This window comes from Neltuma alba, unplaced genomic scaffold (assembly GCF_004799145.2).
Source record: "Neltuma alba isolate B1F8T4 unplaced genomic scaffold, ASM479914v2 tig00013576_pilon, whole genome shotgun sequence".
NCBI lineage: Eukaryota > Viridiplantae > Streptophyta > Magnoliopsida > Fabales > Fabaceae > Neltuma > Neltuma alba.
In genome coordinates, this window is record NW_021637774.1 from 8,421 (window position 1) to 34,124 (window position 25,704).

The following is a 25,704-nucleotide window of genomic DNA, read 5'->3' on the forward strand; positions in this document are numbered from 1 at the left end:
AGAGAGAGAGAGAGAGATTTCCAAGTTGATAACGCTACCCACCGCAAAAACATCTTTTCATGTTCACTTTAGTTTGGTCCTTATGATTCTGTGTTTGTATTCATCCCCTCCTCCCTTTTTCCATCAAATACTGTTTTGGGCTCCTCTAGAAACTATACTTTTAAAAATCAAGCAGCCCATTATGATTGCAATGTGAAATCTGGAAAAAGTTAAGATTTTTGTTTTTGGCAATTTTTTCCTTGACCTGAACAACAATTTTAAAGTAACCAAGATTGTCTGCTGAAAAATAATAATACTTCAAAGCTATTATTTTCTTTTTCTGAATAGTACTAGATATGTACAAAAAAGAAAATCAGCATCAAGATCTTTCATTAATCTCCATCCTAATATCTTAAGAATATCTACCTCAATATCCTGAGGTATTGATAATGGTTGATCAAAGATGCAAAAATTTGACTACATACTATGAGCTAACTTAGCAAGGTAAAAGCTGCTGTTTTCATCACATAACAACAATTTCAAAGTAACTGGGATTGTCTACTGAAAAATAGTAATGCTTCAAAGCTATTATTTTCTTTTTTTTAATAGTACTGTAATTATTCAAAGGTCAGGATATGCACAAAAGAGAAAATGAGAGTCAAGATCTTTCATCAATTTCCGCCTCTATATCCTAAGGTACTGGTGGTGGTTGATTAAAGATGCAAAAATTTGACCCCATTCTATGAGCTAACTTAACAAGGTAAAAGCTGTTGTTTTTACGGTATAACAACACTTTTAAAGTAATTTAGATTGTCTGTTAAAAAATAGTAATGCTTCAAAGCTGTTATTTTCTTTTATTGAATAGTACTATAATCATTCAAAAGTCAAAATATGTACAAAAGAGAAAATCCGAGTCAAGACCTTTCATCAATCCCCACCTTAATATCCTGAGATACTGGTGGTGGTTGATTAAAGATACAAAAATTTGATCTCATACTATGAGCTAACTTAGCAAAGTAAAAGCTGTTTTTTTTCACCACAGATCTATTCAACAGCATAAAAAACATCATTTATGATTTTGCTAGAAATAATAACAACATCCTAATAGATTGCCTTCATTAGATGTGAATGAATAAAAGGCACTTTAAGGGAAATTCATCGATGATCTTGCATCATTAAGTATCAAGGCAAGATGGGTCCAATGGTCAAAATTTGTGTTAGATTTGGGAAACACAGACAAACATTAGTGGTAATAATCTGCAAGAAACATGACAGACAGATATTTTGTTCCTTCATTAGCCCCATGAATCGTTTCCTTTTATAATCTTGTTCCACTGATATTTGCACAAGATTATTTTTATGTAAGATTTACATAAGTAGTGTAACACCTGGTGAGAATGCATGAAGGGGCCTTCAATCAATTGCATTGCAGCTTCCAAATTTGAATTCAATTGTTCGTAGGATTCCCTTGTGTCCTTTGTGTTTTAAACATGATGTTATCATGCCGAAAATATGTATACTTGCTTAAAGAACTAGAACCTTCCCGGCTTCTGTCAATGAGGCCCAAAGTGCTCTGTTTTTTCTTTTGTTTTTTTTTGTTTTTGGTTTGGATGAGAGAAGGCCAACATTGCACTTTAATCAACCAGGTACAACGAGACGGAGGGTCAACAAAAATGCAAAGTTGGCCTTGGAATATTGCAGACATTTTTTCGGCTTGCCAATGAATTAATACAAGATTAAGGCTTATTTTTGTTTTGTAAGTATTCATGAAGGAGCTGTACGTATATGAAAGTTTTTTTTTTTTTTTTTACTTAATATTACCTTAGAAGTGTTAAAAGGGAAACAGTGTGATTCCTGCCGTTAAATTTGTTAGCTTCACAACAAATATGATGGAGCTTGGTACCCAAGTCCAACGCCACATTTCCTTCTGCTTCAGTGCAGCTTTCCATACCTAGTCCATCATGCTGTCATCTCAACATGACAGTTTTAATTGCTATGTTCCCCAAAAATATGATTATTTCTAATTTCTGATTCTAAAACTCTTGAATAAAGATATTAAGTTGCGTGAAGACATTAGAATCTAGACGTCACAGCTCTTCAAATCCACTGAATTCAGAAGTCAACTAACCATCTTCTCTTGCTTTTCTAATTTTATTCACTTGAGTTGATTTGTTTTTCAGAAACAATGTTTACTTACTGCTTTATGAGACTAAACTCCACCTCAGGCTAAGCATCAGAAATTACATAAGGAAACTAAATACCCGAAGTGGCCACAAATAAAATTTATTGCTTCCAGTTCACATGACATTTGGAATTCCACACTATACCCTCAAGAATGTTGATGACGACGACAATAAGATTTAACAACCATGGGAATGAATTAGTTTTTTTCTTGTATTTGTCTTCTGTATCATTCCGCAATCAATCAATACCGAAACAGCAGTTACAAAGGGATTTCTTTATCTCTTCAAAAAACATTTGTCTTCTTCGTAGTCTGTAAAAAAGGAAGACCCTCTCTTGCTAGTAGTAATCTTCTACATTCACAGCATGAAAATGTTGCCAAGTGCCAGCAAAAGCATTGAACAGTACATTAAACCGGTCTTGGAAATCATATCAGCACCATTAGAAGTAGCCCGCGCATAGCTTCCCTCTGCAGTGCTAGTGGTCAGCACAACAACAATCCAGTCATTATCAGAGCCAATACCAATTCCGGTATACTTTGTGTCATTGAGATTTTGGGAGTAGAGCGACTTTGTGAAATTTGTGAGGACAAGGCTCGGATCCAGGCCAGGAACGCAGGCAGGCATCACAGCTCCATCCCTTGTGTCGGAAACATTCAAGTGACATTTAGCCAAAAGGTTTGGATAATTGGGAAACTGGGGCTCAGTTCCTGGTACTGTGTTGGCACCTGTGGCGTTCGTACAGGGCTGATTCTTAAACTGGTCAGCTAGTTCATCAGCAAGGCACTCAGCATTGTCATTTTTGGTTAGTGTTGTCAACTTTAGGGTCTTCCGATACTCGTTGATTCCCTGATAAAGCTTGTCTTCTTCTGCCGGCAAAAATTAAGTTCGTTCAGTCCCATGATACCAACTTTATTGAGTATGGATGACTGTGAAATAATGATTTTCAAGGTACATGGTGCTATTGTTATATATTTCTATTTTTCGCTATATGGTGATGGTGCTATTGCTATATATGCAGACAAGTATTGAAAGAAGAAACATGCCAGGCTGAGCAGAGGATCAATATATTCCGGGCAGTATGTTTATGTCAGATAAGTTACATCAATTTCTAACAGGGTTGGGAAGCCTGGTGACATATATCTTGTCCACCTACCAGGAAAGGATAGTAAACGTTTTAGTTTGAGCAAGTACAAGTGACTCTAGGTATTGGAATGAAGATTCAGTTCCAAGGTGCTTGTAAAATTCTCATCTACAGAAGAAGACAAGGATTTTATCTTTCAACAGGTTGAAGGGAATCCTAAAAATAAGGTGATTAAAATGAGGAAGAACGAATAAGACTGAGACAAGCAACTACACTTTTAAAGTTTCCAAAGTTTACTCAGCAAAGCACTTGCTAAACTAGAGCCAAACTATTAACCAGAATACAATTCCCTCTTCCCCCAACACGTCAGCAAAAGAACAGCTTGAAAAATCACACGGGACAAATCGCTAATTTATGCTCAAGAATATTTGGTTGTTAGTGTACGTGTCCTGCTATTGAACTCCGAGGTGTCCCATAAATACCCAACAATTATTAAATTGATTCAATGAAATGTAATAACAGATTACCTTTTGCTTTATGCATTTTTATATTCTGCATATGATTCACTATGGTATCAGAGCAGCCGCTGATTGTATAGTGTCAGGATGGCAGAACAATCTTCCACAGATGTTGGTGTTCTTGCACCTTCATCATCATACACAAGTTTGTCTTCCTATACCCCTTCCAACATTCCCCATTTCATTACAGTAAAACTCACTAATGACAACTACTTAATCTGGCATGCTCAGACGCTACCCTATCTCTATGGTCAGCATCTGTTCGGCCACATAGATGGCACAATTGCCGCACCTTCTCCCATGTTACCCACTGGTTTACCTAATCCTGACTATTATGTTTGGTTTGAGAAAAATCAGCTGGTTATATCTGTTTTAATTGCTTCTCTTACGTAAAAACTTATTCCCCAAGTGATGCATCCCAAGAATCCAAAGATTGGTATTACATGCTTACAACATAAGACCACTGAAAGTGAAGACACAATGACGACGAACCACTAAACTGGAGAGACTTGGAAGCTCTAATAGTCTCCGTAAGTTGAATCACTTTCTTTTTGTCAATCCATTGCTTAAATTATTAGATTCTCTCTACGTGTGTCTGGTAGGTTATTGGATAAGAAAGTGTTACAACAATCTAAACCAAAGTTTCAAGTAGCTGATAAGCTTGGCTAAATTACATCAAGAAATCAGCATTACTTAGAAAAAAATTCCAGTCTGCAAGAGTTCTGTTTCCATTTTACAGATCCCCTGAGGCCTAATCTCATCACCATTTAAAAATCGTTTCTTGAAATTTTGGACAAAGATGCAAATACATTGAAAACAGAAAAAATGCGTTCAATCATCAATGGATAATTATCATTCATCCAAAACTCAACCTTAGTTCTCTCTATAACCCGATGCTGTATATGCTAAAATCAAGCACATTTTCCAAGTGCCAGAAAAAAGCAGCATCAAATCAATGAACAAGTCTACCAGATCAGCAACCCCTTAAAAAAAAAAAAAATCAAAACTATACGCTGTTAGGAAATAATTTTATACAGATAGATTTTAGATTGTGTACCCATATCTCATTGTAAACACAGCATACAGGGGCCAGCCTAATGAATCGAGGCTTGAACTCGTTCATATTAATTCTCTTCTCTGATTTTGTATCTTACCCCCGCTAACTCAGCAATCCTAGATCAGTGACTTCAGATCCAGTTCGCAAAGACTAAAGTTGAACTAAATAAAACATATAAAATGAATGACGTAGCAGCAGCAAGTCGAAAACTTTAATGCTCAAATGAGTGTCACTGTTCAGATGACTAGACATAAAAACGAAATTAAGAGAGTGGAAACTCACCATCGTCGCTCAGAACAGGATGACCGAGGAAGAGAATGGAAGAAAGAAGAAGCGAGAGAAACAGAGAAAACTTGGAGAAAGCCATGAGAAGTAGAAATGTTAATGGCAGACAAAAGACTGACTCGGGCTTTGAGTAAAGGCGTCGGCGAGTACTAATGGGTTGGCGGTCGTTCTGTTTCTTTAAACTGAAGCAAGGCTGGCTGGTACCGAGTCGACGACGACGTCCCAACAGTCAGACGACAGCGTTTCGCCCGTGTTTCCACTTCCTTCTTTCACATGCCTATTATTGTCTCCATGTTTTCTCCCAGAAAACGGCCGTTCTTTTCATGATTACGAATCCATGCCTGTCGGTGGCTAAAAAAATACTACTTTCAATCCTAATTATAAAAGCTAGTTAACTAATTTAAAAAGATTAAAAAAAATTAAATTAGTTATTTGTAATAAATAGGTATTATCTTTTTTAAAATATCCTTGTTAATCAAATATATTGGTTAGAACTACCATTGTTAGAAGAATTATATTGGAAATAAATAAATAAATATGAGAGATAAAGTGAATTGAAGTCTTATATTTAAAACTAAAATCAAAATCAAACAAAATCTCACATTAAAGACAGAAGCTAGCAGTTTAATAAAAAAAAAATGAAAGTAAACTACTAACGTGAATACGTGATCACCAATTCACCATGGTTGTTCAGATTCAAATTTAATTTTTCTTTTGAACCTCCAAATCTCACATAAAAAAGGTGTACGTGAATCCTGAAGTGTTAGGATATGTTTGGATTGGCGTTGGGTAAAACTGACTTCTAATCCAACTGACTTTTGTAACTGAAGTTAGAGTAAAAATCAGTTAGTGCAATGCAATTTATATTTGGATAGGTGCTTTTAAAAAGTCAGTTGAAAAAGTTAAAAGTTGTTTGGATGATTAATAGAAAAGTTAGTTTAGTTATAAAATGACTGAAAATGGCATGGAGTAGTTTTTGAAATTTTATATTTTTAATGTGATAATAGTTTAAAAAACACATAAAATTATTATGATAAAATATAAATAATTTATTTGTGAAATTATAGAATAAAAATATTTGTTACGAAGAAAAATTTGAAAATACATTGTAGATAATTAATTAAATATACATAATGGACAAACATGAATATAAATTAAAATTTATTTAGTCTCTAATTAAAGTAAATGGGATCACATAACTAATTAGATTGTAAGCTTTGCATGATTTTCCTATAAGTCAGTTAGAAAAGTTGATCCAGATTGAGTTGGATAAGTCAGTTAGAAAAGTTACTTTTTTCTATAAGTCAGTTAGAAAAGAAACCCCGCCCAAACAATCTTCTGAGCTACAATAAGCCACAAACCTCAGTTTCACGCTTTCCCGTGTACTTTTATCATTGGCAACGGTGATCCAAACAAGCCCTTAATTGTTTGGATAACATTTGTCTTAAGTTTTGCTTTCCAAAGTGAGTCAAAAAAAAAAGTTTTGTTTTCCAAAGTGATAGATAAGAAGACATTTTGATTATAAAATAAAGGATCAGTGTGAAATATATTTTTAAGCGTATTCAAAATCTTAAAATATTCTATGATGCAATTTTATTCTTAAAGTGCTCAATTTTTCACAAGAAATTTTATCCTTAAAATAATTTTTAGGAGTAATTTTGACTTCATCACTAACTTATCAAAATATGTCCATTAAGCTATTCCCTCCACTTTAAAATATAAGCTAAACCTTTTTAAAGAGGTTGGTTTTTTTTATAAGATAATATTCACTTTTGTCCAAGCATTTAATGAGTTTTTTCTAATTTTACCCTCATATATTCTTTTTCTTTTTTAATTTATTTATTACATCTTTTACTTATTCTCTTCATTAATAAGGATATATTTAGAAAAACAAATATATGCCTTACACATTTATTGTTTTAAATTGATTTTAATTAGTTTTTTGATAAACGTAATAAATAAAATTTAACTTATATTTTAAACCGGAGGGATTATTTTTTACTATACTTTTGGGTGATGGAGGGAGCCATGGAAAAAATATACATGACGGAAAAATTTAGAATGTTAAGTTATTAGCGCATCAAAAAAAAAAAAAAAAGAATTCCAGTACTGGATCAGTAGACTTGACTATAAAATAACGTATTAATGGATCTCACGATCCATTGATCCACCAAATCAATCACATGAACTTGATCTATGGACTTGTGTCATTGAACCATGACCCCAAGAAGACAACTTTTATGAATCACCTCCTACCCCGCCATTAAAAAATGGTGGAATTAAAGAGGCATAACATGTCAGCTTCAAGACAATGTAAGCTCCTTCGCCATCATTTTCCGTCGTCATAACTCCATCATTATGGTCCCCTGTGATTCGCCGCCGCCGTTAGGTTTTGAATGACATGCAACGGAAAGGTAAAAGGGGACTCAGGGTGATGGGAACAATATTGATCAATCAAGAGAGGTTTTGATTAACTTTTTAGAGGTGATTTTATGCAGATTGAGATAAGTACGTGGGAGAAATTATTACTTATATGAAACCAACTTTTTTAAAGTCACTCTTCCCAATATCCCCCTAAGCCATGTTTAAAAGGAAAAATTACACTCAGATCCCATACAAGACAATTAATTCACAAAAAGTCCCTTAAAATCTCAAAATAACTCCCAAGTTTCCAGGGACCTGTGTGTAATAAATTATAATTGTGAAATTACCTATTTACCCCATTTATTTACAACCTCAACAGTAGCTGTTGACAACATGAGGAGAAGTGGTTAACAACCTCGACAGTGCCCCTGATATCCCACAGAGTGAGTTGTCAAGGGCACTGTCGAGGTCGTTAATCACTTCTCTTCGGGTTGTCAACAGTCACTGTTGAGGTTGTAAATAAATTATTGCAATAAAATTAATGGGAGTAAATAAGTAATTCCATAATTTCAATTTATTACAAACAGATCCCTGGGATTTATGAATTATTTTGGAATTTTTAGAGATTTTTTATGAATTAATTGTCTTGTGGGACCTATGTGTAATTTTTCCTGTTTAAAAACGCAAGTTCTACATGCTTTTCAGCTTTCAAACGCCGTATTTTTCTTTTATCGTCTGTGTGTATCTATATTTTCCGCCTGATATTCCGTAATATTCAGTATATTCTCATTCTAGTCCAAAGATGCCAAAATGGCTCCACGCAATATCAAGCGAGTGCACACCGGGAGTAACTTGTCGTTTTCCTTCCTCAAATCGCCCATCTAATTGGTGGACACTATTCGATATGGATAACGTGGCACAATCCTCCAATAACCTGCCGTCCATGTAAGCACAGATCATTCCTCTCCGCTTCACGTCAGGCAGAACAGTTACTCGCGCAGATTCACCGAAAAATATGGTTGTCTCGGCGGACGGCCGGTTATCTCTCTCATGTCCCGCCCAATTACGTGGAGCAACAGGATTGGTTGATGGGAATTGGGGACTTCTTAAGTTTACTAATGGGGACTTCATGGGTCGGAAACTGAAAATGAAGCTGAAGCCAGCCCAAGCACAGCAAAAAGGAGATGGGTGCTCAAATAGGAGGACACACATCAGCTTGTCGCTAACTGCTGATGTGACCACCGAATCCAAGGTTAGCTACCTCACTAAATTTGTTCAAGAACGTAAATCAAACTTGACAAGTATGTTATGTGGACAAAGTCTGGATTTTTATGTGACAAGATAGCAACTTTGATAAATGGGTCTTACCTCATTACAATCTTACGTTTTATGTCTGCATTGACGTTAAAACTTGTATTGTTGATGCTGATTTGAATCTGTGGATAGAGATAATGAATGGTGTGGTTAAGTTGAGCCCAAAAACTCTAAACACGTTTCAAAAAGTATTGGGTTTTGATGAATTGGCAAATGGAGTGATGTAGTTGAGGGACTTGGGAACGGAAATGAAGGACTCAAGAACGGTTGTGGCAGTCATACTTGGTGGAGGAGCTGGCACTCGTCTCTTTCCTCTCACTAAGCGCCGTGCCAAACCTGCCGTAAGTCTGTATGTTATATTCTTCTCTTTTACTTCCTCTGGTTGACCTAAATAACTAATTTGCGGATATCAAGAAAATTTGTTGAGTTGGTTATTTGTTAAAAGAAATGTGTGTTTATTTTTTTGAAATACTCTCTTTAGCTATCGTATGTATTGATGGAAATTGCTTAATATGTGCATTCAATACGAATGGTTTGAAGAAAAAGTTATATATTTTGGAGACAAAATGGACTGAGCTTTTATATTTACGATCAAAGTAGATCTCCTAATTAGCTCCTATATTTAGGACGTAGGGGGTATTTTGATTGATCCCATAGCATCATGAGTGCATTGGCATATCCATTAGATTATGAATAGTCATTATGTGTTTGTGGCGCCGTGATAGGTTCCTATTGGAGGTTCATACAGGCTGATTGATGTACCAATGAGCAATTGTATTAATAGTGGGATCAACAAAGTGTACATTCTGACTCAGTTCAATTCACAATCATTGAACTGAACAGGCACATTGCCCGTGCTTACAGCTCTGGCAATGGAGTCACCTTTGGAGATGGCTTTGTCGAGGTATATATCATCCTTTGGGATGTATTTTTGTTGTTTAGGAGACATTCATTTTTATATGATGTTAGGCTTCTAAGGATGCTTGTTCTGTTTTTAGGTTCTTGCTGCTACTCAAACTCCAGGTGTAGAAGGCAAGAATTGGTTTCAAGGTACTGCAGATGCTGTGCGTCAGTTCCATTGGCTCTTTGAGGTGTTTCATAAGAACTGCCCATCTAAATGTCATTTTTCCCCTGATTGTTTTTCCTTTTCTTAAGATTCACTACAAAGGCAAGACAGAATCTAAATGCTGTTTGGATGGTTTAGCTTGATGATTTAGAGTGTGCTTTTGATTGTTCTAGGATCCACGAAGTAAGATTATTGAAGATGTAGTGATTCTTTCTGGGGATCACCTGTACAGGATGGACTATATGGACTTTGTTAAAGTAAGTCCATATTCAAGCCACTTTAAGAGAGTGCTTTCTGTATCTCTCGTCAAAATATTGACTCTTATAAGTAATGACTTTGTGATTTGCAGAGTCATCGACTGAGCGGTGCAGACATCACTCTTTCTTGTCTTCCAATGGATGACAGGTAGATTGCTTGCTTCACATATTAGCTTTCTCAATTATAGAGATTTTTAAAGGGACTCGATTTTCATAAAACAAGGTTGAAGGTTCTTATCTTATAAATAGAAGGAGAAGTGTCCCTAATGGGGCCCACTGGTAACTGTATAGAGAGAGAGAGAGAGAGATTGATAAGTCAATCATGGATAGGCATGTAAATGTCTCTATGATTGACTTAACCTATCTATCTCCTATTAAATGGTATGGTAACAATCTGTCTTTTCATTATCCATCACTTACATTTGTATCTTTGGGGTTAACATGGTTGATTTCCTCTCTCTTTTCTCATACTTAAGACTAGCATATATAAGACTATAGTTAGGGCTGCTCAGAGGTCTGTGTTTGCAAATATAGTGAAAAGATCTTCAAGTAGATTAGATCTGTCATTTCATACTATGATGTTTTATCCTAAGTTCCATAATTGTTGTCATTTTAAAATTCTACCGTGGATTCATGATAGCCGTGCCTCAGATTTTGGTCTGATGAGGATAGACAACAATGGAAGGATACTTTCATTCAGTGAAAAGCCAAAAGGGCAAGACCTGAAAGCAATGGTAATAATACTCATGTTTATCATACTGCTAGCGTACCAGGAGTGAGTTCAGAAATCAGAGTTAGTATTTTAGAAATGGTGCTTCATATTTTTAGCAAGTAGATACAACAGTGCTGGGCCTATCACCAGATGAGGCTCGTGAGAAGCCATACATTGCTTCCATGGGAGTGTATGTCTTCAAGAAGGAGATACTTCTAAACCTATTAAGGTACAGCAAATTACTTAGCTTAACGTAAGGCATTTCTGTCTATTCCGTTTCATCTATTGCTAAGTTCTGTAATGTCTATCATTCAGATGGCGTTTTCCAACTGCAAATGACTTTGGATCCGAGGTCATTCCTGCCTCTGCTGGAGAATTCTACATGAAGGTCTGACTCAGCATATGTCTCAAAGCCTTTAAATACAGTTCTCTATGGTAGTTTATTGTTATTTCACTTATGGTAAGACATAGGATTGTGATAGGGACCTAATAGTATGAGATACTAAGTCCGACACTGAGCTCCCATTTTAACATTTAGCTTTTGGGTAGGATTATCCATCCTACTTAAGCACCCATCAGATTGTCATGTTCATGTAATTATTGTATGTCAGAAAGTTCATTTTAACAGATTATGATCTATAAAATTCTATTTGAAGTGAACATTTTCCTGTAGGCTTATCTTTTCAATGACTACTGGGAGGACATAGGAACCATCAGATCCTTCTTTCAGGCAAATCTGGCCCTAACCGAGCATGTTAGTGTTTGACTTATCTTTTGTCCAGGTGAAGCTTTGGAGTCAATTAAACTTGTAAAATTCCAAGCAGTAAATATTTTCAAGTATTGTATCAAAAAAAAAAAATTTTCAAGTCAATCTTCGTTTTGGCTGGTTTGTTCATCATTCCATGTCTGAGATCTATAGTCCGTCACCTTAAAACTCGAAATTTTGTGATTTGCAGCCACCACGCTTTAGTTTCTATGACGCAGCAAAACCAACGTATACATCAAGAAGAAACTTGCCTCCAACAAAGATTGAAAAATGTAAGGTTAGTGTCTTTGCCTTCATAAGTTACTCTATAACACTTATCTTCATTTAATCTCCACCTCTTCTTTACCTCATAAAGTTTAAGGAATGAACCATATTATTAATGATTTGTGAATACAATTTGCTATGAATTTTATATTTAATGTTGATATTGATTTTAAATACGAGTTTTTGTTCTTGTGGGTGCAGATTGTTGATTCGATCATATCACATGGAAGCTTCTTGACGGATTCCTTCATAGAGCACAGTGTGGTTGGAATCCGATCCAGAATAAATTCAAACGTTCACTTGAAGGTCTGGTCTTAGCAAAACACAGATACCTGATTCCTCATTTGCATAGAATTTCTCAGTTTCAGTAATTAAGCATCCCAAAATACTACTAGTAGTATTGTTCTGTAAAATTTCAAAACATAGTTATTTAACTGTAAAATGTTGCACTTCTATGCAGGATACCGTGATGCTTGGAGCCGATTTCTATGAAACTGATGCTGAAATAGCAGCACTATTAGCTGAGGGAAGAGTTCCAATTGGGATAGGAGAAAATACCAAAATCAAGTAGGAGCTGCGACTCAAATTCTTCATTACTAACCGTTTAGTTTCAATCAATGTCATGAAAACCTGTTCATCTGGTTCAACCAGAAACCGGATCCTAGTCCAGTCTGAATGCTTACATAACCGAGCCAAAAACTGGTGACCCAGAATGGTCAGCATAAGTTTCAATTGCTCAAGTTTCTCACTTTGTCTTACTAATCTGCAGAGACTGCATTATTGACAAAAATGCCAGAATTGGAAGGAACGTTGTAATAGCAAACTCAGAGGTATGATTCTTCAAAATGCCATACACTTTCCATCTGACATCTAGTTTCCTTTTCACAGCTTATATATGGTATTGAAAAAATTTTAAGCAGATGAAGTTCATCTTTCCACGCTCATGTTTTCATAGTCTTATATGTAATTAACAGTTTAGTTTGTATCAGTTAAAAAGCGTGGATTAAGGTGAGGCAATGGTTTAAATCAAGAAATAGCACTGAATTTGTGATGTTGGATGAACTGCAGGGCATACAAGAGGCTGATAGATCTTCTGAAGGGTTTTACATCAGGTCTGGTGTTACCATTATATTGAAGAACTCTGTAGTTGGAGATGGCTTTGTCATTTAAAAACAATTTTCCCATGAATTATGATGGGAATGAAGGAATATAACCATGCATGGTGTGTGCATACGTGCGTGTGTGTGTTTGTATACATATGCCCTTTATTCGGATTACTTGCAGGCATATATCTTAAACAAGAATAACCTTTTTGTTGGCAAAAGAAAAAGAAAAAGACCCTTTTGCCATCATTGACAAATTAAATACAAAAACATGGGGCCACCATATCAATATATAGTGTAAGAAAAAACTCCAAATCAAAATTTACTTACAAAGCTAATGCACAAGATTTGAGAATGTTAAAACGTGAAAGCAGTTCTGAGAGCAACTTATTAAAAATTCAACTCACTTATTGCATATTAAAATTCACACACTTATAAACTCCACATAGGCACGTACCATGGCTTATTTTATATTATATATCTTCACACACACACACAAACAAGTTCCATTCAAGAGACCATTTCTGTCGTATCAACAGTTGAGCATTAAGGAACTTCAAGCGTTGACGATCATGCCGCCTGCAAAACAAAATAAAAAGCTCAAGAATAAAACAAATTTGTATTTGATTTATTGGATACAAAATGTCCACAAAGAGATTTAACCAAAGTTTTATTTTGAATAGTTTAATTCAACTCTTCTTTATCTTTACCCGAGTTTGGGACATGAAAAAAATTGAGATGAGGATATTGGAATAGATAATATAAGAAAATACAAGCTTCGTAATCAACAGAGTTACAATGGCATCCATTTAATAGAAAATGATACTCCTATCATTAATGCCACCAGGTTACACGGTCTTTGGCAGACCAAAAAAGAAAAAAAGAAAACTTAATAAAGTTTAATAAAAAAAAAAAAAAGAGAAAAGACTTTACTGTGTTGTTCACTGTATCCCAAATAGTATATGAGGCATTATAGAGCAACATACCATTTGGATGGAGGACTTGACCGGTGAAGTAGGAAGAATCTTGAAGAGAAGCCAGGAAAACGTAACAGGGTGCAATCTCAGCAGGTTGAGCTGCTCGATTCATTGGAACATCCGACCCCAGTTTCTGGATCATTTCAGGAGGCATCGACGCCGGCTGTAACGGCGTCCACACCGGCCCCGGCGCCACCGCATTGACCCGAATCCCCTTGCTCACCAGATGCAGTGCCAAACCTCTCGTAAACGCCACAATGGCTCCTTTCGTTGCCGTGTAGTCCAACGTCATCGGATTCCCGCCGTACGCATTCACCGACGTCGAGTTGATTATCGAACTTCCTTCTTTCATGTGCTTCACTGCATGCCTCACCAAGAAGAACTGTGAGAAAATGTTGGTTCTGAAAACCCTTTCAAGGCGATCTTCAGTGATATCGTCCAGAGACTTTGTCATGTGTTGTTCTGCTGCGTTGTTAACCAGAATATCAATGCGACCGTACTCTTTGACGACGATATCAATCACTTGCTTGCAATTCTCGTCGTATCCTATATCGGAAGCTATGGCCATGGGGTCTTTGGCATCCCCCGTCTGCGACTGAAGCAGCATCTGAAGAGTGTCGTCCTTGTCCTTGTCTTCTTGTCCCTTCACGTAAGTGAAGGCCACCGTTGCACCTTCCTTTGCAAAACTTATGCACACCGCTCTTCCTATTCCCGAGTCTCCTCCTGTCACCAACGCCACCTTTCCCTATATCCCAAATTTATAATTTTTCTCCCAATTATCTTTATTGATCGTGTATGCTAAAGAGATTCTCGGTAGTTATCCAAGTAACTAATTTAACTAATTTTTTTAGTATTTTCAGATTAGTTATCCAAGTAAAAGGAGGTGAGTATTGTGTACCTGGAGTTTATTAGAAGGCTTGTAGTGAGGAATGGTGGATTGTGGGGTGGGATCCATGACATGTTGTTTGCCGGGGTGGGTTTGTTGGCTCTGGGGAGGGAACTTCTGCTCATTGCTGGCCATTTCTGCAGAATCAGAAACAGTTTGTGATCGTGATGGCGAAGAACCCTTTTTGCTGCATGAAGATCAATTGCAGAGAGTATAATAATATAAGTAGGAGGTGAGTTTACAAGTTAGAACTACGTGTTGTGATAATGAGCAGATGATGCTGTTGGAGGCATGAGTAATGGCCCCTCGAATGGGGAATGATCGACAGGTATGAGGGGATATGGGTGCCACGTGTAATTTATAATGCCAACGTGTCATAGGAGCTTTCATATGTGGAGGCTTCTGGTCATGTGTAGGACTGGGGATAAGCTCAAGGCTGTGTTGGCAGAGCGGTGGAGTCCAGCTGCATCTGTACCATCTCCCTTGGGGCTACTTCTACAAGTTATCGCATGTTGAACAATGATTTCAAGTTTACTTTGTCTAATTACACAAAGCTGAAAATGAATCATATGAAGAGAGAACCTCACATTGTTTGGAACTTCAAAGATTACTGTACGTCATACACTAACAATAAGCTGTAATTTAAACTTTGTGAATTCTGTCTTCAAAGTTTGAAGTTGAGCATTACTGTGGAAAAGATTGAATAGTTTCTACTAGATCTCAAGGGCGAGAGTGCGATACTGAAACAATCTAACTGATCTTTTGTATTTAGCGAGTGTGCACACAGACACACAGACACACTGACACACACACATAAATTAAAAATTTAAAAACAGATTAAATTAAAAAAGAAGTAATATCATACATATATTTATATGCTTTCACATTGCTTACTTTTTAAAAAATAATAATAATAAACATCTACTAGCATTATTGCTAAAAGCTTCAAGCTTGGCAGAGCAGGTTTGGACAATAATTGGCACCCTAACAGATTTATGTTTTTGATTTGTCAAGCTCCGGAACATGTAACTTTTCAAAGGGGAAATGCCGTAGATACAATATATAACTCTGGAACCACACCCGAAGTGACCATGGGATATGTATGGTAAAAAGATGCAGAGTGAAAGCTAAAAGAAGAGTCTGATAATAGATTAGAGCTCGTAAATGACCCCTCAAGAAACGGATAAGAGAGATCATTACACGTCAAACAGACATGATTCATGCAAGAAACTTATTTGCCATTAGCCGCTTTTGTTACAGATAAACAAAGGAAGCATCAGAGACTCAACTCACAGCATTGCCTCTCTGCCGGGGTTACATCTTATGTGGATGGGGGTAAAAACAAAAGAACATATTATTACAATCTTATATGCATACAAAGCATAGAAACTTCAAATCTGTTCCAGAATGGTATCCGCACCAGAAACCTTGACATCAGATGGAGCTTCTTCAACGTTAAGAGCCTTAACTTTCCCATTTACCACATAAGCTGACCATCTACACCAAAACAACGCAAGCTATTCTTTAGAGAGAAACAAAAATAATAGTGGAAGGTAGAGAAGATTCATATCATCATGTAGAAAGCAAATTCCGTAAAACATGTTCAAGACCACATAATAGTCATGTGCACGACAGATTTTCAGGATGAGCAGCATGCCTTTGAGATCGAGTTCCGAGCAGAGCACCCGAGAGATCTGTTACTAAATCCAAGCTTTTGTGGAAGCTCCCATCAAAGTCCCCATAAAATTCAATCTGCAAAGAAATGTTTTACACCCCAAAACTCAGTTATTGAAGCATGATAATCCGACACAAACATTAATACTAATACAACTGTGGCCATATTAGGTGTTGTGAAGGACACAATCTCCGTATAGATTAAATACATTTTTGGACTTCTGGGAGGACAAAGTTCATAAAAAATCACCTTATTCTTCTTGCAATTCAACAATTATTGCAACTGTAGGTATTCTAGTCACCCAATCACTATAAAAATTTATTATTAAAAAAAAAAAAACCCTCAGTACCTTTGCCAAAACAAAATCTCTGGTCAAATCAAACAACAACCAAAAGTCTCTAATCCTTCTCATTATCCAAAAATCCAATCCTATAAGAGGCAGACTCCAAATGTGTTGCGATAACTGGTGAACTAAATACCGAACCGGCTAACACTAAAAATTATGATGGACACGCACAAGGTTTCAAATTGAAAACGAATGATCTGGCGTTGCGAGTTGCCAAACAAGAAATGGGTAACAAAAAGACAGCAAAGATTGAAGTGGAAATAGAGAATAACTAATTTTTAAGGCTAAAAACTAATGGCCAATACAATAATTGTCAAGGAGGGAAATTGAAAACACAAAGTGCATGGTGTACTCGTGATAGTCAAGGAAAAGAGCAGGCTAACTTACAGCATCTTGGGCTTGAAGTTTCTCCGCCCACGCATTCATAACATACGGATCATTGATAGACACACAAACAACAGAATCAATGCCTTTAGCCTTAAACTTTTCAATATTGTCTTTGTAAGCAGGAACATGTTTGTTTGAGCAAACTCCTGTGTATGCACCCTGAGACATTCCAAATCATCATGATAAGCAGATTGCTTTAGATGAATACAAATAACAATGTTACAGTTTCTTTCAAAAAGCTCCATATATATAATAGAAAGCATCCATTCCCTCATATTAACATAACTTTTTTGTCCTTTGAAAGGAGGACGACAAATACCACAGAAAGTAAAAAATAAACAGAATACATTCACAACCATACGTCAAATTAAGGGAGTGTATGCTAACTGTAATACGAAGACCACAAAATGCATAACATGTTATACATTATTTACAGCATACTGTCATGGCAACTTACAGGAAGGCCGAAGATGACGACTTTCTTGTCCTGAAACATCATGAATATGAAAGTTATTAGAAAGCGAGACCAAATATGATGAAAAAAACAAAGAAAAAGAAAGGGATAAAAAAAAAATCGAAAGATAGGCTTAAGTTTTAATTTCATTCATAATTCATAATGTCTCCAAATTTGGCGAAGAGTAAAGACGCTAGCAAGTTGCAACATTTCCATTCCATTTATTTAATCCAAAATCCGCCTATTTCTAGTTGACAATATTGCAAGTAATGAATGGACCGAATTGAAAATTCACCTTTGAAAAAAAAAACAAAACATTAAACAAGCAATTCAAAAAAAAAAAATGTTCCTGAGGAGGGTTTGGCTGCGGGACCTTGAAGATATCTTTGAGAGGAGTGGTGGAGAACTTGGATGAGACTCCATCATCCCAGGAGCGAGCTTTCTGGAGAGAAACATTAGGTGCGGCAGCGATTATGTCAGTGCCAGATGCAACTCTAGCGTAAGACCTCAGTGACGCTCCGGATCGAAGAACAGCCACAGCGGAACATGTAGCTCGCTTCACAACGGAGGATGCCATGTCTTGTGGATTCAAGATTGCTCCTTCTCACTGGTCACCAGAATCTGTAGAAAAGAGAGGTGTGGCCAAAGGCGGTTGCTTGCTTGGGCGTCGATGCTGGCAAATTGGCAACAAAGAACAAGAATACAAGATTGCTTTGCCCCTAACGGCCCGTTCAGCCTTTTCTTCATCTTCGTCTTCAATGGGCCCACAATGCTCCAGCCATTAGTCCAGAGCTCATAAAGCTTGGGCCTGCGTCCTAACACTCAGCCTATAGATGTCCAGTCAAAAGCCTTATTCAGCAAACCCCTTAATTTGTTGATTTTTTGAAAATATCCACTTAAGTTATTTGTATTGAAAATTACCCTATTCATGGAAACTTCTTTTAATATGAGCAAACAATTGGGATAGTTTGAGAAAAAATACTGTAAAATTTAAGAAACAAAGTGAATTAAAACTTCTAGCTCTTATATTTAGGACAAAAAAAAAACCACCATTCAACTAAATTTTGAATGTAAATTATATATTCATATGTTCAGAGGAAATAGGGCACCAAAGTGAAATGCATATAAAAATTTATTTATTTTTTCACGCGATTGGGTGCTTGTCTGGATTAATTGTGAAAAGGTAATTCCGTATTATTATATGAGATAAATACGTGGCAGTGGTTTTTCTGTAAAGCGCAAAAACATTATTCTGAACGGATGCAAACAAGCACCGCTGTAGATTCTTAATACAATTGTATCTTTCTCACATCAACTCTCTTTTTCTGTAGCACATCAATATTTTTGTCTTTTTATTTTCTCATTTTTATCAACTGTTTCCCATAATCTTCATCAATTATCATTGTTTTAGGGAGTATTTGAATGGAAACCAAACTATGGTTTTTAAAGTACTTTTACGGTTTACGAAGTAAATATGTGGAGGAATTTATCTTGTTTTACGGAAAAGTACTTTTGAGAAGCACTTTTTAATATTGTCAAACACCCCTTTAGATGCGTTAAGTTTTTTTGAAGACAATACTCACCAAAAATAGAGACAGGAAAGATTGGGAGGCCAAAATAAGATTCATATGAAACAATCAAATAGTATTTCGTTCCTCTAGTTTGCTTTTTTTTAAAAAAAAAGATCATTAATTAAAAAGAAAGTTTACACAGTACAATTAAAAAATAAACCTACAGTACAAAAATTTAGCCTAAGAAAACAAGTTTTTGAAATAACATCCATCCAACCATCCATCCTGGAAAAATTGACGTTACGAATTAATGCACTGCCTAGCATGTTACTGGTTTTTTTAATGCTTCTCTATTTTGTTTCCCTTCCAGGAAAATTATCTTTCTCCTTTCAAATTATTGTCACCCACTTTGTGCATCATACAATTCTCATTCATATTTTTAAGGGTTAATGCCCTCTGTATTTGGTTTTGATCCCTAGGAGTCTTTAGGCAAACCAAAATAAAATCAAGTTTTAGGAAGCAAAACCACTGATTTCAAATTTCTGAAATGATAGCTAAAAGGAGGTCAAGAGACAAAATAATATTAACCCTATTTTTAAATTATTTTACAATAGTCTGGTATATCAGAATTCATTGAAAGACTATTGTATGCGACTAACTTCCAACTACATGGACTGAAAATCACATCATTTCCTTCCCTTTCCCCTCCACTTTCTTTCTACCCTCCACCAAGCATACTTAACAATGAGCTATTCTCATGGATGAAGTAAAGAAACCACAAACCTGAACTTGACCTTGATTCCGATTACAAAATTAATGAGTTCTCGTTTATCATAAATCATAGTCTCAACATTGAAAAGACCGGAACAAAACCATATCCTGTTATCTGCTATCATATATCTGAAAACACGCCATATGGACGAGCATCAGCTCATTGGGGGATTGTCTGGAACCGATAGAAGAACAGTTCAACAATACCACAAGTATAGCAGGACTGTGATTTGAATAACCTTTTAGCAGCTTCAGGAGACCACAGACCATCATAAAGTTGAAGAGGACAGCTATGATAGTAGAAACTCAGGTGAAAAAAATCCATCTAACAATATCTACTTGCCTACAAAAAAAAGGGTATAGTGTTACAGGATCAGCATTGCTGTATGCAAATGATCTCACCAAGAAACATCAACCATTTTAGAACAAATCATATGAAAGTGATATTGCGAAGTTAAGATTATGAAAAATAGTTCATATCTAACCCCTCCCAGGAAAGAGAGAGAATTTTTTTTTTTTGGGGTGTTTAGTCTTTTTAGCACAAATAAAAATAAGATTGTGAACCTTACCAAGTGCACGAAGACTGAGAGCAGAGCACAAGGTTAATTCCATTAAACAATCTTTCAGGAATTAGAATTTTGCAACGTCTGGAAAATAAAAATCAAAGCAAGAAAATTGATTCTCTCTCCGTTTTTTTTTTTTTAAGACTTTATACCCAAGTAAAAAGGTTAACAGCATGACAATCGTGTTAACATAATTACACAAGCAAGCAACCAAATTTAAAGTTCTTTAATCTTAACCAAATGAGTTTAGCATATTTGAGATAGATACCTTGCCTAGAATAAATTAGAATATAAGGGCGGGATGTTTCCTCCATCCCTTCATAGAAATTAGTTTGCTCAACACTTACCACGTCTTTGGGCATGGAATTTCTCTATACTTCTGTACCAGGTCCACTGGAAAAATAGCACAGCAATGCGTAATATTCCAGCGGCAAAAACCTCAACAAAGGCCATCAAGAATGAGCTTTGTGGGGAAAACCCAGAAGTTGCTAGGGCCAGCAAGTATCCCTCAAGGTTGCAGGGGATGAAAAAGCTGCCAGATTTGATGCCATTTAAAGCTCTCTGAGCAACTTCATCAGCTTTCATTAAACCGCCAGAGGACACAATTAAACTGGTTATCTGTGGTTTTTTCTTGTTTTCTGTAAAAAGCATGTTTCAGTTTATCAACTCCCTTGACTACAGAAAAAAGAAGGGAAAAAACCTGACAAGGGATCAAATAATCAGATATTTGGTGCACATCACATACAAAAGGAACAGATTTTGACATTCTAATTCCATGACGCCATAACCCTGTGGGCAATAATTGTACCGTGAGTTACGAGCATTCCCTTAATATATATACCATTCCCTTAGGACTGATTTTACAACTCGCTTATATATAATGCAAATTAGGAACAAAATTTTATGTACTATCAAGGCCCACCAAAAGGAAATATTTAGCCAAGTATGACAATCAGCTTGAAATATGGATTCAACTATTCTGATCTGTAGATTATGGCTTCTGACATCCATGATCGGGTTGAACAAACAAGATCAAATTGATAACAGATGATATCCAAGAGGCTACTCAACTCATTACCAGTACAAAATGAGCACTGATTTGTGATTGAATAAATGAGCTCAAAAACTATTCAATACCTTCCGATAGACCAGGAGTGTCCGTGTCTGGAGGGAATATAAGAGAAACACGAATGTTATCCGCTATAACCTCCTGCTGCAATGCCTCTGCTAGTCCACGAAGCCCAAATTTACTGGCAGCATAAGCTGTATAACCATAAATACCCACCTACAGATAAACATAAATTCACGTCAACAGATATATAGCTTCACAATACTAACTTGTAAATTTTTATTAACAGTTTTAGAATCTGAGGAAAGAGATAATTAGCATACATGATCCTACAATGATTATTTGAATGAAAACTTCAAGCATTCTTGATAATCCATCTACATGTAGATGCATGGTTTAAGTTTGCAGGCTTACAATTTTGAGTTCTGCCACGTATTCCATGCCAGTAACATTTCTCAGAGGGCACATTCTAGTAATTGCTTACAGGATATCCAAAACCGCCTAGAATGATTTTAAACATAGTAGCAACACTCAACACAGTTGATGTACAAATTCTATTTCACGAGTTTGTCTAATAACCAGTAAATAATAAGTTTTTCAAATGAACATTAGATACACTGGTCCGGCATTGGCATGATATGTCAGACAACATTTGAAGCAACTTCTACCGAAGAAGAGAGTGATAGTCTTCCTCTTATGCTAATGTTTACATGGAAAAGCCTTGAATTGATGTCCCAACGTTAAAAACGAAAGACTTCCCCTTTGGATAGTTTAATTTTAAAAAATCCCCTTTATATAGAGAGCCAAAATTATAACCATTTGTAGATGTTTGCCAACGCAGTTTTATCAAGGAAACATATTCAAATCCCATTTCTCACACACACAGATCACTTTAAGACCATAAATAATACTGATAATGAAGGTGCATAATCCTTTCGAAGTATTGGACAAATACCTGACCAGCCTGTGACGACATAATAGCAATTGAAGCAGGTCCCCTGTCCATCCTGTTCTTCATTGCCGGCAACGCAGCCTTGATCAAATTGAAACTCCCCATTAAATTCACGTCCATAATGAACTTCACCCCAAACAATTCCTGCTTCTCGATCTCCGTGGCCCAAAACACCCGTGATTCACAATCAACACATCAATAGGCCCCGCTTCATCCACGGCCCGCTTCAAGGCGTCGTAGTCGCGCACATCGGCGGAGTAGACAGCCACATCGATGCCGGTGGAGAGGCGAATCGAATTCCTGGCCTCCTCAAGCTTATCCACAGAGCGAGCAAGGATCGAGACGCGAGCACCCTCAGCCGCAGCCTGACGAGCCAGGGCGAGACCGATCCCACTCGATCCGCCGGTGATGAAAACGTGGCGATTCTTGATGGGGATCTTCACCGGACGAGGCCGCACGATGAAGTACAGGAGAATGAGAACAGCAAGAGGAGGCAGAAGGAGGAGAGAGAAAGGAGGCGAAGTAGACGACCGCCATTCCTCGTTTGCTTCGAAAACTTCGAAATGGTCGCGAAATTTATTTCTTACGCCACTCGCAGCACGGCGATCCTTCCAAGATTGAACATTTGTCATTCACAACGGCCGAAGTCTCAATTTCAGACATCGAACATGTGGCTCTCTCACGTTCGTGGGCTTATGGGCTAGCTTCTTTTAACAAAATTTTATATATCAGTCAAAGCCTTCGTATATTTAAAATTCAAAAAATGTAAAATCAGCATGGATGCTTAGTTAGACAAGTTACAAGATCTCCCATTCCGAATGCCAGCAATATACTAGAAAATCAACCAAAAAAAAAAAAACAAAACAAAAATTGTCCGAGAGATTAATGTCAAGTTTCATGTCAGCGGAGCGAAGTGATTGGACGAGAGGCGAATAAAAAGCATTAAAACAACGATGGAAATCACAGAAGGAGGAGAAATTTCAGGGTTTGAAGGAATAATGAGCAGGAAATTGAGGTACGAAGAACATCTGGCATCGGTTAGATTCCTCATTGGCTTTTCAGAGTCTGGCGGAGGAGCAGCAACACAGATTGATGAGGAGGAGGATGGGTGATTGATTCAGCTGAGAAGACCTGAGAAAGCATGAAGATTATAATATTACGAGTAATTGTTCTGCTTCTTCCTCAGGTTCCAATTTAAGCTTCAAGAGCTTCCTATTGATTATTATGTAAGCTTGAAAAATGCTGGAAATTTCTGTTGTCTTCACGTTCACTTTTGAAAGTTGGGTTGAGTATTAGGTGGGAGTGAGGCAGTTGAAAGACCCGAATCCATACCATGCCACAGGCACCAGGCATAACGTGACTCTATGATGCCTATGTGGACCGGCGGCTGAGCTTAATTTATCTCATGATCAGTATTATTAATAATTTATGTTCAAGATACCATTTAACTATTCGTCATAAATATATATTTTTTTCAAGTTCTTTTTTTTTTGGCCAACTTTCCTAAAAAAACCAATATATCATAATTATATTTGCATGTAGGATCAAAACAGCCCCATTAACTAACTCATACATATGAGCCGAAAACAAAATCACAAAAATAAGAGGCAACCCACTTCCCAGAAAATTTAAGCTAAAAGTTAAATCCATGGTGTACCGGAGCTATATCAATCTAATTAAGCATATATGATAAAATGGAATTAATCAGTAAGCTATGATCCAGGGGGCAACAAATCCGCAGAAAGAAACTGAGAAATGTTCATGAGGTTGGGCCAGTCCACGTTAATTTCATCCATGAGGGTCGAACAATCAAACCATATGGCTATTTAGATCAATATGGTTTTGAATTGAATAACCATATTGAGGAGTTATTTGATTCTTACAGAGAAATATCATTACGCTCAGATCATTTTTCATAATTATCTCTGCCTCAACAATACTAGCAATCTGCCATGATCTCTCAAATCTCATAAACCTTTCATGTTTTGTAAACCCTTGATGCAAAATTACGCTCCTCCTGCTGTGTCCATATCTGTAACACCATCAATTCCCTTGAAAACAACTGATAATTTTCTCAGGCAGGAGACTTTTTGGTCGTTCGTGGTGGCTGTACCATTCACATGAACAATATCCCTGGATGGTTTACCCATCGGATTAAAAAGAGTTGGGCTCAGATTTGATCGAGTCATTTCTTCCAATACAGGTGGCGCTTGCATGTACAGATTCTTTCCCCGGTGCGAGACACTGGCTCGTGATAACCTCAACTTAGGATGTTCTTCCAGAAGATCAATGAACTGATTCCACAATCAGATTTTAAAAACATTAGAAAGGCGCAGGCTAAAGATAAATCATATCAGCGCAAGAGAAAAACTTCACTTAATAAAATACAAGTAATCATTAGCACATGAGCCCTGTTCTAGTTCCAGAGTCAAGATGCAGACCATTTCATCCTACACTCAGCCTATATATGTATGTTCACTCAAAGGCCTTATTCACCAACAAGAGTTGGTCCAGTTGGTAAGGAGTCAACTCATAACCCACAAGGTCGTGAGTTCGAATCCGCTGCTGATGTGAGGACCTTGTTGGCAGGCAATTTGTAAGTATTTCTGTAAGCGCTTTTTGAACCCGGAGGCATGGAGGCATGCCCTGGTCCTGGTAACCCCGCGAGACCCAATTGACCTAAACTTTCTGTAACCCAAAAAAAAGCTTATTCAACAAAGCCCTTAAAGTTTTTGTATAAAAATTTGTGTTATTTTTTTTAAAAATATCCACTTAAAATTATTTGTATTGAAAATTACCCTATTAATGGAAACTTATTATTTTAATATGAGCAAAACAATAGGGCAAAAAAATATTGTAAAATTTAAGAAACAATGAATTAAAGCTCACATGTAGAACCAGAAATAAACCTATCAATTAGTTCCTATATTTAGGGTTAAAAAAAAAAAAAAAGACCATTCACCTAAATTTGAGTTCAAGTCTTTTAAATAAATGAAGTTCTTGGAAGAGCTTCCCCCAGTTAAAGTACATATTCAACTTTAATCAAAATTAGTCGCTAGTATCAGGTAGTAGATAATTTACCCAAAGTGTCAGGAGTGTGAAAAAAATGCATATATTTGCTTGTAATTATATATTTATATGTTCAGTGGGAATAGGGCACAAAA

General features: G+C 36.6%; 3 protein-coding genes and 2 pseudogenes across 6 annotated transcripts; 1 reads left to right on the forward strand and 4 right to left on the reverse strand.

The window, feature by feature from the left end:
- Window positions 1-2,200: 2,200 nt before the first annotated feature.
- Window positions 2,201-5,269, reverse strand: LOC114738320 (uncharacterized GPI-anchored protein At5g19250-like). 4 transcript variants are annotated; one of them, XM_028926356.1, is made up of 2 exons: window positions 5,101-5,269; window positions 2,201-3,025 (listed from the first exon to the last, which is right to left on the reverse strand). In XM_028926356.1, the coding sequence occupies exons 1-2, from the start codon at window positions 5,183-5,185 to the stop codon at window positions 2,520-2,522; spliced, it is 591 nt and encodes a 196-aa protein (XP_028782189.1). In that variant the 5' UTR covers window positions 5,186-5,269; the 3' UTR covers window positions 2,201-2,519. The 4 variants fall into 4 exon arrangements, with proteins under 4 accessions (XP_028782189.1, XP_028782188.1, XP_028782191.1 ...); XM_028926355.1 differs by having other exon boundaries at window positions 2,201-3,028; window positions 5,101-5,268; XM_028926358.1 differs by lacking the exon at window positions 5,101-5,269 and adding an exon at window positions 4,819-4,838 and having other exon boundaries at window positions 2,201-3,028.
- A 3,053-nt stretch (window positions 5,270-8,322) lies between these two features.
- Window positions 8,323-13,170, forward strand: LOC114738316 (glucose-1-phosphate adenylyltransferase large subunit 3, chloroplastic/amyloplastic-like; annotated as a pseudogene).
- Window positions 13,171-13,495: 325 nt separating this feature from the next.
- LOC114738318 (glucose and ribitol dehydrogenase-like) lies at window positions 13,496-14,947 on the reverse strand. The gene is made up of 3 exons (XM_028926353.1): window positions 14,825-14,947; window positions 13,936-14,671; window positions 13,496-13,528 (listed from the first exon to the last, which is right to left on the reverse strand). The coding sequence occupies exons 1-3, from the start codon at window positions 14,945-14,947 to the stop codon at window positions 13,506-13,508; spliced, it is 882 nt and encodes a 293-aa protein (XP_028782186.1). The 3' UTR covers window positions 13,496-13,505.
- A 1,202-nt stretch (window positions 14,948-16,149) lies between these two features.
- LOC114738319 (peroxiredoxin-2F, mitochondrial-like) lies at window positions 16,150-18,367 on the reverse strand. Its single transcript, XM_028926354.1, has 5 exons — window positions 18,048-18,367; window positions 17,678-17,707; window positions 17,221-17,379; window positions 16,470-16,564; window positions 16,150-16,309 (listed from the first exon to the last, which is right to left on the reverse strand). The coding sequence occupies exons 1-5, from the start codon at window positions 18,249-18,251 to the stop codon at window positions 16,204-16,206; spliced, it is 594 nt and encodes a 197-aa protein (XP_028782187.1). The 5' UTR covers window positions 18,252-18,367; the 3' UTR covers window positions 16,150-16,203.
- A 1,582-nt stretch (window positions 18,368-19,949) lies between these two features.
- On the reverse strand, window positions 19,950-23,796 carry LOC114738317 (3-dehydrosphinganine reductase TSC10A-like; annotated as a pseudogene).
- Between the last annotated feature and the right edge of the window lie 1,908 nt (window positions 23,797-25,704).